The sequence below is a fragment of the Myripristis murdjan genome, chromosome 6, assembly GCF_902150065.1.
Source record: "Myripristis murdjan chromosome 6, fMyrMur1.1, whole genome shotgun sequence".
Lineage (NCBI taxonomy): Eukaryota > Metazoa > Chordata > Actinopteri > Holocentriformes > Holocentridae > Myripristis > Myripristis murdjan.
Genome location: NC_043985.1, coordinates 15,882,227 through 15,893,518, shown reverse-complemented (window position 1 = coordinate 15,893,518; position 11,292 = coordinate 15,882,227). Strand labels below are relative to the sequence as shown.

The window sequence follows — 11,292 nt, the reverse complement described above, 5'->3', positions numbered from 1 at the left end:
AAAACAATGAAGAGGACCCAAACTCCGCCTATTTCTCTCTGCAGAGTGGTAGAAAGAGGTGGAGTTAACTCTTTCAGTAGATCAGTGGGAGAAAAAAATGTTTGTGGTATTTTCATAATAAAAATTGCGCAATTGCACTCAAATAATATCGCTACTACATCCCCACGGGTATTCATTGTGTCTATTAGAGGCTACTTTATTGTAGTTTAAAATGATTTTATTGAATTTATTTTGCACTAATTTGCTGATTATGAGTGCCTCAACTTCCTTCTTTCTTTTCTTTTTTTTTTCTTTAGGATAAATACACCTTCATGTACATTATGACGTTATTGCTTTTTTATGCCATTGCCTTACAACACCTATACCAATTCCCCTCAAGCAGTATCAACCAGGCCCTAAGACCAGAGGGATCATGGGAGCGGTCCAACTGGCCCTTTCAGTCACATTCATTCCAGCTTGGACTGAACTAATCCACCAAGCAGCGAGCACAAAAGCCCATCTTGCATCACATATGGCTTAACTTTTACAAATACGTTCAGTATTTGTTTTTGCAATGGCTGGTTTGTGCACAGTGATGTAAATATGATCCCCTCTTGTTTGGGACACTTATCATCCGCCCCGTACAGTCCAGCACACATTGCCATGAATTACCTTCTGTGGCTCAGGGGAGACGGGCAAATGAGTGATATGATAGGGCAGTGGAGAATCAGATAATGAAGATACTTAATACCAGACAATGGATATCTAAAAACAGCAGCGACCAATATCATTCTTCTTGTCATCAAGTTTTAATGCTCTTATCAGTGCCTTTAATTAGCTAGAGACATTCACTGGGTACTTATAACAAAGGAAAGCTTACAGTCACTGTCCACTGTCTACCCATCTATTTGCAGAGTCCCAATGAAAAATTTATTTGCTGTTAACACACAAGTTCAGACCCCTGCACAATACACTGGAACATCTTCCCCCTCCACGTCATCCGACACGAAACCAAAACAAGAAGTCACTGGGAAGGAAACTGATTTTGCATTATTAATTTAAGAGGAACTTGTAAATAATCTGTTGACTGTGTGGCAACAGGTGGACTCATGAGCACAGGGGCTGCAGTGAAACTGTGGATCTGTGCGTTTGCTGGGGCTGCACATAAAGCTATCATGTTGACCAGACGTCATTATTCACCCCAGAAATTACAAAAAGGTGGGGGCAGTTTCATTAATCTCGACAGAGGGTGATGATGGGCTCAGAGATAGTGGCCTCTGTCTGGAGGGGACTTTGACTCAGGAGGGTTAATGGGATTTCTTCATCACATTTGTTAGTTATGAGTGTTTATCCTATTCATGTCTACAAGCACTCAGCTAGAGACACAAACTTAAAAATTCACTCAGTCTAAGTGATTGAATAAACAGAAAATCCAGCTAAAAAACCAGGCACGATGCCAATGAGGATAATTACCCATCCTTTCAACCACACAGAATGCCTCTCGTAATGCAGGTTGAGCTCCTAGTTTTTCTAACATTACAGACGATGGGTCAAATACATGTAAGTATGTTTCCCCACAAAACCTCACATCTCAGTTGCCCATTAACATCCCACAGCTGCTGAATTGTGATGCCTAATGGGACACAATTTTGCCAATAATGGGAGCACTCGCTCTGAGCCTGTAAGAATAACCATGATGAGTGGTGCATAAAGATGACAAAGTGAATGCTAATGAAATGTCTCTCAAATGAAGGGGCAGAAACATTAAAGACAAGCTTCGTCAAGTTTTACTGGTATTGTCTATTAATCAAAATGATGTCTCACTTACATCAATACAAGTGACACATAAGTGAAAGTTTTTGTTTTTTAATTTTCAAATGACTTGACAATCATTTTGCAACTACATTATCTTGTCCAAAAGATGGAACTCATGTTTAAGCAACTATTGCCCATGATAACCTTTTGGCTTGCTTTATATACATATCTATATACATAATTACTTCAGATCCATATTATGTCATTATTTGACTCACAATGCTGGGCCTATCCTTTGGATTGGCAAACATAAAATATAAAAGGTTATAACCTTCAGCAATAACATTTCCTGACAAATCAGTTCACATTATGACAAGTTTTTTCTTCTTCTCCAAAACATTTAAAAAAGCACAACCAGCTGAGAAAGCAGTGGGAAAAAATAACAATATCTCATTCATTCAAAAGAACAAAATATGCACAAAATGAAAGCCTTGGAGGATATGGAGCATAAAATACTATGTACAATAAAAAGCACAATCTACTATTCAGAGTTCAAGAGTTCGTTCCTGAATCAGAAGGTAACCGTAAGCTTGCTCGCCACTGGTGTGGATTTTACTGGTGCTCTTTAGGAGCCATGGTCTCTGGGCCAATAGGAACTGACTGGTTGCTGACGGGTCATTGGATTGCAGGAAGGAGCAACAAGGTAAGAGGGAAAACTTTAGAATCCATAGAGGTGGCCATAATGAGTTTATTCACAGCACTGGGTTGATCTGCCTGCTGAGCACAATGACTGGCCCACTGTTTCGTCTTGAAAGTCCAATTGTTGCCAGTGGCTGAATGCATCATGTGTGTCCATGTCAGACACCAGACACCACCTGACTGTTATAATCGGTGGACTCCATTTTGAGGATGTAGGGGATGATGCTGTCGATCTGAACATTGCCAATGAGGCCAGCAAAAAACAGCTCTTCTGTGACAGCTGCACTTATCAGCCTGAGGGCTGGAAGACGGAGTAACAGCTTGGATAACCTGGGAGCAAGGAGAGGGAAAGGAGAAATTATGTTGAACATCTGTAATAAATACAGCAAAGGAAATATCCCAAATCTTATTATTATTTTTTTTTTAATTTAACAGAATTTATGTAACAGTAGAGCATTATGCAGCCTACAAACCGGTAGGAGTCTTCTGGGTAGGTCCTGGTGACATAATCCTGCAGTTCCATGTAGGCTTTCTCCTGGAACCTCTCTATTTGCAGAATATTATCTATGCCTGGGTGATCTGGTACAACGACACCACACATACACAAGCCAGAATCAAAGACATGAATTTGACCATATCTGACCCACTATATTGCCTCTGCTTGTGGTAATGAGTGTCCACATGCTTCAGAACCCCCAGCATCACGAGAGAGAAAAAATTTAATTTTCCCACACACCAGGACTGAAGAGAACGATGGCTTTGAGGTAGGCGTACTCATAAGCATCTGGAGACAACTTGGACATGCTGTTACAAAACTCCTGCATCCTCCAGATGTGCTCCATTACCACCTTCACTCGCTCTGGGGACAGCTTCTCTGCAGGGGACAAAAATAAGGACAAGCTTAGAAGAGACAACGATGGCAGGAGCCAAGCTAGTTTACGTAACAGTTTTCAGTAGACTCAAGACCAATTTTCTCACAAAAACACATGAAAGGTGAAAACATTACATATAGGCAGAATACACATCTGGATGGCAGGGTTGTTTTTCCCCTTAGTACAAAAGAACACTGTACACTGAAAAACATTTTTCTTTGACTTAAACATTGTTGAACACTTAAAGTCTGCAGATGCCCAACATAAAACCATAATGAATTTGATTTCTTGTTTGCCATTGTGGCCCATTTACCTTCCTGTAAGCTTGTCTGCAGATGGTTGATAATGGCAGCTAGGATGGTACCAACATTCATGACACTGGAGCACTGTGCCAGACCCAGGGCGAACAATTCATTCCAGCAAGCTTTCATCAAGTTAATGTCATTATCTTGACCACTGGAAAAAAAGATGGTAACTTTGATTAATTGCAAAAAACTATAAGGCCACATGATTGAAGAATGGCTGAACTAGCAGTAGGACCAAAAGTGACTCACCCTAAGGCTTGAAAGGCAGGTATGGAACGTGCCCAGTGCATAGAGAGAAAAAGTAGCCTAGAAGCTGACTCGCAGATATAGTTCACATTGAGGTACTCTGGCACAGGCAAAGGCATCATGAGCTGCAAAGACAAATTGTAGAGAAAAGCGTAAGCACATGACCGCAATGTTACTCAAAAAAAAAAAAAAAAAAAAGGGTAACATTATTAATCATAAGTGAGGGTTTCTTTTTTTGTCCTGGCTGGGTTGCATCATCAGAGTGTTTACCTTGAAGGGGACATGACTGTCGGACAGCAGAGGTCCTTCCAGCTCGACCACAGGGCCTGACTGGTCCCCCGACATCAATTGCATGGTGGCTTCCAACGAGTCCCCTGCTGAGCCATCCCCAGGGTTCAGGGCTTTGGCCAGGGTGTCAAACGCTCTAGGGATACACAAAGAAACTATACTCTTCAGTGCATAGACACTGGACTAAGACAGGAAGAATCAAACACTCAAATGACCATTTTGGAGGGCACCAATAATTCAGACATCCATTTCCTATAGCATAGTCCACACAGAAACAGAAAACATAAGATGCAAGTCAAAACCCTTTGACATTATCCTTGACCATAGATGGCAAACTTTTGACTATTAGTCAATCTAATTAAATCCTTAAGAGCGGAGGCAGGAACCACATGGCCCTGGAGGAAATTCTATTAGACCATCATGATACACAGAAAACACAACCCCTGGGTTCCTCCCCTGATACTCTTGTATGGCTCCAATAAACAGATCAATTTTATTTAAAAACAGCTGCTGGTCACTTTCAAAATCATTCGATTCTGTGTGACGTCTTTCTCACCGAGTGATCTCGCTTGCCGTTTGTTCGTCTCCTTGGATATCTGTCATGGAGCTGTCGCCGTTGCTAAGGGTTTCAACTCCCATCAGATCATTGCTGGTGTCACTTGCCTCCCTGGTCTTGTTGAGGTGGGCGAGGGACGTCACCACATTGGCCAGCGTGCTGAGGTCACCCTGACATGGATCATCCTGATGAACATGGGATAGTCATTCACCAACATGCCTCTTAAACACAAAGCCTCGATTTGACTGTCCTGCAACAGGTTAGCATAGTTGTCTATCAAAATGCTTCATTTAATGGAAAAATGGTTCTGAATCATCCATCTGTTGCTGTACACCAACTTTTTATTTGATTTTTTTTTTTTTTTACAAGGAAAATACAGGGCCCCCATGAGCATTGCACGGTTGAGAGCAAAGCAAAGAAAAAGCAAGCGTGGGGAAAAAAGCCAAGTCTGCAAATGGCCCCAAAACCAAACAAGAAGATGCCTGCAGGTGCTAAAAGACATGCATCATTCATGAGCAAACAATTATCACTTTGACAATTACAGTTTGTAAAGGTTCAGTGAAGTAGGTCTAGTCATATTACGAAATTCCCTCTATTCTCAGATGTCTTACATATTTCAAAACCAGTTTTCTGCTGTTATTTTATTCAGCAGTGGCAGTTTGGGCAAAAATTCTAGTTTTGTCATACATCTGTCACTGTTTGGGTCTCGGTTAAGCTTACTTAGAAGTACTATCTTCTTTGAATAAGGTTAATATGACATTAAGACTGCACTTATTTTAGCTGTAGTTGTCATAGTGCGACTAAATCACAATGTTTATTTTCATTTCACATTTTCTCTTGCAGTGGTGGCGCACCACTGCTACATTAATACAGAGGAAACAATGACAAGGTTAGTTCTTTCCATATCAGGATGACATATCTGTGTTTAGTAAAAAAGAAAGTTATTTTAGAGTATCAATATTACTGTGTCAGGTGACGCCGGGACAAGGATGGTGTTTTCTAGCTTGGAGAAGGGTTGCTGGATATTGAGCAGCATGCTTGACTCAAGCAAACTTGTGGACCTGTAATCAGAGATGTAACAACAAATAATCAAATTATTAGACTGAATAATGCTGTATAATTAAGACCACTAGATGTATAATTTTGAAAATTAGTCTTCTTGTATTTACAGTAAATCAGTTCAACACAAAGCAGCATCTTATTTTTGTTTAGTGTCAAGACTGATCTGAGCTAATGGTGTAGTGTAGTGTGACCTGTACCTTGCTGTTTCCTTGTCTGTTACAAAAGTGGGCGTAGCAGCCAAAGGGCTACACAGGTTCTTGCGGATGTAGATCTTTTCTGTGGAGGCGGCACAGTTGACAGACTTCTCTCTGGTTGATACTTCAACAGGTTTCCTCTCACACTGAACAGCTAAGAGAAGAAAATTCAAGACATTAGACCTTAATCCTGTCAGGTTTTAATAACTTGCAGACAGATACATACTCAGTGAGATCCTGAAATCCACCACAAAGAACTGTTTGATCATTAATCAAAAATTAGCTCAGCTGATAAATCTTATTCAAGCATACATTATTTACAACTGATACAAACAGATCTTTGAGAGATGATCATATGAGGCTGAAATATTTGTGAAAATCTTGTTTGTATAACATTTGATAACATTTCCTCAAGTTGCCACACCATACATTTCATTCAAATATATGTTCTTAATTCACAGTGTGGATAATTTTGGACTTTTAACAACCAATACCAAATGCTGGCTAAATTAATATGTCTGTCTATGCATCACTGTGGCTAGTGCTTGGGCTTGAACTTTTAAAAAGGACCTCTGTTGAAAAATATTTCCAAGTTGTTTGTAACAATATCAAAAGAGCTTAGTGAAGCAGTTTGGGGCCAAACTGCTGAGTGCTGAAAAACTATCCTAGTGCCAAGTTGCAGCTAATTTAGAGTTTCCAAGGGTACAGAGAAACACACACGGGAGAGATTTTCACAAACCAAGTAATTTTCATCCAATGCAAAATGAAGCAGACCAACAATGACATCTCCCTTTGAAAAGCAGTATAATCAAGCTAACATCTTTGTAAAAAAATAAGCAACATCTCCATCTAAGACACAAAGCGGTCTCAACACCTCTCATGAGCCAAACAATACCTATTCTGGAGTAAATGACTTCCAAAGAATAAACTACACATTGACTAAAGACAAGTGTCACTTGTCTATTTTCACTTAAAGTTGTGAGAAAGAAGATGATTAATTTTGCAGCTCAACAATGGCCCTGAACATTCATCGAAGCTTTGCCAAGCCTATTATAAGTACAAGGAAGAGCACGGAGCACTGCCTTCCATGGCTTTTCCTCCACAGGGACATTTAAACTGGAAAGTGAAACATACTGTTAACATTACAAGACACACTTTGGGATGGTCTAGAAGAGAGCTGGAATAATGTGGATGATCAAATTCTACAAAGACTTGTAGAACTGATGCCAGATAGAGTGCAAAATAAGTTTCAGGAGGAAAAATGCACATGTCAAATGTTGAGAATTTCTGACTTTCATTAAATACTAAAACTTCTAGTTCAAGTTTATTTAGAGCCCCAAATCACTGTCCAGTTGCAAAGAGCTTTACAGGTGAACAAGTGTACAACAAACAAGACAGAACGAAACCTCCTGACTTAATCTTAACAGGGGCAAGCAATCCCCCCCCCCACCCCCCCCCACCCCCCCCCCCCACACACACACACACACCAAAAAAAAAAAAAAAATCAATGGAACAGGGAAAAATGGAAGAAATCTTGAGAAGGACAACAGAGAAAGAGAAGACCGCTTCATGGCCAGACGGGTGTGTGATATCGACCCACAGGGCAAACTACAAACAATACTGTCATAATGAAAAAGACAGCACACTGGCAGAAAAAATGTAGGCAACAAAAGCACTAAAAGGCCTCAACTGAGGTAGGCCACACAGCCACAGCAGAACAGGATGATGACCATGCAACAGACAGGACGAGGGGGATGAAGAAGATGGGAGGGATGATGAGGATGAGGGAGATGGGGGAGTGGAGGAGGGTGGGGGTCACACCTGAGGGGAAGACGGTCTTACTTATGTAGGGCATGCATAGTCAAGCATTTGAGACACACACACAAAATAATTATTTTAGGTTCGGGAGTTCTTTGTAGTAGACCAACTTCATCCACTTACAGTCCTGTTTCATGCCCAGGGCGATGCAGCGCTGCAGTCGACAGTACTGGCAGCGGTTTCTGTGGAGCTTGTTGATGGCACATTCTCCGTTGCCCCTGCATGTGTACACCAGGTTCTTCCTAATGCTCCGTTTGAAGAAACCCTTACAGCCCTCACAGCTGACAGCTCCATAGTGACGCCCTGAGAGAGCAAAGAGAGAACAATGTTAGGCTGGAAAATGAATGGCATACCTACTGTATCCATTTACACAATTATTAATGCTAAGCAAACTGTGTTGGTTTCTTACCTGAGGCCTTGTCCCCACACACAACACAGTACTCCACAACTGGCTTGACAACAGACTGGTCTGAACCTTCGGTTACAAACTGACAAACAACATGAGACAATGGAGACATTTAAAACAATTGGCAGACACTGCCATTTGTGTGTACATTGAGAAAACATTATCATGTTTTAGTCACAAGACATTTCAGTGACTTGTTCATCAAAACTGGGTGAAGAGTTCAGTGTCAACCATGGGCGATACCTGAATCTGCTGCCCAGCCAATTCAGGAGAGGTAAAGAGCAGCTGGTTGACCCCAGAGCCATCTGGAGCGGCCAGGATGACCTTGTTGGGTGAGCCTTCCTGCTTGGCCAAGATCACCTTCCCGCCTGAAGAATAGTCAGCATTTGCAAGAATAATTTGCTGCTTTGCGGGGGAGGATGGCTCCAATGCTGTGACGATCTGAATCTTCTGGCCAGTCTGCTGATCAGTTACGATCTGTAAGAAATTAAACATCCAAAGATAAAGAGTTTAGGCGGTAGGAGGAGAGAGTGTAGCACAGGAGCTATATTAACTACATCAAGTAAAGCAGCTGCAGTATGGTCTGCAGTATGTCTGCATATGGTGTGCAGTAAGGAAAGAGCACATCACCCAGCAACTTCTTCATACAAATAAGAAACAATATTATTCCATGTTTTGCACTCAGCCTGTGATCTAATTTCAACACAAATACACTACTCACAAAAAGTTAGGGATATTCGGCTTTCGGGTGAAATTTCAGGATGAACCTAAAATGCATTATAACCTTTACAGGTGAACTTAATGTGACCTTCTGTAAACTTTTGAATGCACATGCCCAACTGTTCAATGTTTCAGTACTTTTTGCACAAGTTGCTGTTCTCTAACAAGGAGCTTAACGGCAAAATTCACATCAGGTGTTTGATGCTCCAGCTCATCGAGGTCGTATCATTAGGGAACGGCTGCTGGAGACTGGGGTACCTCAAATGGAGTGGCCTGCACTTTCTCCAGACCTGAATCCCATAGAAAACCTATGGGATCAGCTGAGTCGCCGTGTAGAGGCTCGGAGCTCTGTACCCCAGAACCTCAATGTCCTGAGGGCCGCCCTTCAAGAAGAGTGGGATGCCATGCCTCAGCAGACAATAAGTCGACTTGTGAACAGCATGAGACGTCGCTGTCAAGCTGTAACTGATGCTCAAGGGCACATGACAAGTTATTGACACTGACATTTTTTGTTGTGGTATATTCACCACTGTTGTTGGCTTTTGTTTCAATAAATTGTTTGAGATGAGGAAATCACCAGAATATGCTTCTACTTAAATGCCCTACTTTCATGATATAATATCACTGTAGTGTGAACTTTTTATATTTTCCATAAATTTCACCCGAAAGCCAAATATCCCTAACTTTTTGTGAGTAGTGTACATGCATGTGGTCACATACACATAAACAAAGCAGTGTTGGGAATGACAGGACTTCACTTCACCTGGATTCTGTGTCCCAGTGCCATGCCACCATCTGCTGACACGAGTTGAATCCTTTGAGTTTGTCCATCCATTCTGATATGTATTTACCTCCACTTCTCTTCAATTCAATGCCCCATGAGGCACATACAACTGAAGAGGAAACATATGCATTTTACACATTAATAAATCAAGTCTGGGGCCAGTCAAAGAATATTTTAATATATAATATTACACATTACATGGTTGTGTTTTCAAATGAGACTATACGAAATATCACTAATAAGATCCGTTATTCTAAAGAATCATAATGATGAATGAATCAGGGCGTTAGCTAAAACATTCAATTTCACACTTTGTCTTTTGGATTGAACTTTCACATTTCTGACTAAAAATAAAACACATTTCAAAAAAGCCGAGCAACACGTTAGCTTTAAATGATATGCACTTAACCACCACTGCAGTTATGGATCTTTGATTTAGTATATTACGTATCACTTGCTAGTTTGCGGCCTATATTCACTAATGTAGCTGCTGCTAGCTCGAATCTGCAGTGGGTGGCCTTGTTTCATAAAAATATGGGCTAATATCGCGGCAAACTCACAACAAATGGGCGGCATGGTTGGAAAAGTGACATAAACAAGCTCTTGACAGCCAGCTATTTAAAATCGATACGGAAGATAAAGGCATTTCTTTTCCTGTGGGTGAAAGGTCAACATTGAAGGGTTAAAGCATGCTAGGGTTCAAGGCCCACGCAGAAACGCAGTCAAGTGGCGGGACGTCGGTTTTGACAACAGGACTAAAACCATACATTATTCTTGCCATGGACCTTATCGATTCGGCAAATGCATTATTATTCGACTCTAGCACAGACCACTTTTCAAATGTGAGCTTAAATCGTCAGCTAATTGGTAATATAGCTAAACAGAGTGTGATGATGAGACTAGTTAGCAACACTAGCACAGCAGTTAGCGCAATTAGCTCACTCCGCTATGCATGTTAGCTAACTAGCATTAGGAGCTTGGCGTTTTATCGTTTAAAGGATGTAACTGGATACCAGTACAAATGCATTTAACGCATGCTTTACTCGCATTTCCATACCGATATCGCCACCCAGTAGACGCATGTAATACCGTTCAAGCGCTCAAGCCCGGAAGAAAGTGCTAAAAAGCTAGGTTAGCTACACAGTTGCTAGCTCGGGTTAGCTAATGGCTGCCTCCCAGCAGGCTCACCAAACATTCTCCCTCCTTCTTGCGTTACTGACCCGTAATGTCGTTTTCAAGATATTCTTAGGCTGCCGGTTGTTAAAAAATGTCTTACCTGACGGGAAAATCTTATGCCAGATTGTGAATTGACTTCAATAAATTAATATTTTAAGTGTTTGCTGCAGTTGGTGGGAGGGTCAGAGTTCGTGACCTTTTTTCCTCTGCTTATGATTGTGCGCATGCGCAGTCTGTAGGCGGAATGTATGGCGTGAGATCGGAATTAGTCCGTATTTTCTAATTTGTTTCATCCTTTACGCTGGCCGTAATTAAATATTTTTCCCCCAAGAGCGATGTATAGGGCATATTTATCAATATTTAGCACAGTAGTTATATTATTTTCCCGATCATCTGGAAACATCTGAAATTGTTCGTTATGATTCAGTGTAT

At 41.1% G+C, this 11,292-nt stretch overlaps 1 protein-coding gene across 2 annotated transcripts; it reads right to left on the bottom strand.

Moving 5' to 3' along the window:
• Nucleotides 1-1,749: 1,749 nt before the first annotated feature.
• Nucleotides 1,750-11,099, bottom strand: nr2c1 (nuclear receptor subfamily 2, group C, member 1). 2 transcript variants are annotated; one of them, XM_030053586.1, is made up of 14 exons: nt 10,961-11,099; nt 9,664-9,793; nt 8,424-8,657; nt 8,184-8,262; nt 7,898-8,077; nt 5,960-6,110; nt 5,665-5,761; nt 4,701-4,885; nt 4,127-4,280; nt 3,860-3,981; nt 3,619-3,761; nt 3,170-3,307; nt 2,907-3,012; nt 1,750-2,763 (listed from the first exon to the last, which is right to left on the bottom strand). In XM_030053586.1, exons 2-14 carry the CDS (start codon nt 9,733-9,735, stop codon nt 2,592-2,594), a joined length of 1,833 nt encoding a protein of 610 aa, XP_029909446.1. In that variant the 5' UTR covers nt 9,736-9,793; nt 10,961-11,099; the 3' UTR covers nt 1,750-2,591. The 2 variants fall into 2 exon arrangements, with proteins under 2 accessions (XP_029909446.1, XP_029909447.1); XM_030053587.1 differs by lacking the exon at nt 10,961-11,099 and adding an exon at nt 10,742-10,870.
• Nucleotides 11,100-11,292: the final 193 nt, after the last annotated feature.

Bases quoted from the DNA above. Each gene is read 5' to 3' on its own strand.
- nr2c1 (XM_030053586.1), bottom strand. From the start codon at position 9,735: ATGGATGGACAAACTCAAAGGATTCAACTCGTGTCAGCAGATGGTGGC. The intron at 5,762-5,959 runs GTACAGGTCACA...CTCTGATTACAG, and splicing joins ACAGACAAGGAAACAGCAAG to GTCCACAAGTTTGCTTGAGT. The intron at 3,762-3,859 runs GTGAGTCACTTT...CTTTTTTTCCAG, and splicing joins CCTGCCTTTCAAGCCTTAGG to TGGTCAAGATAATGACATTA.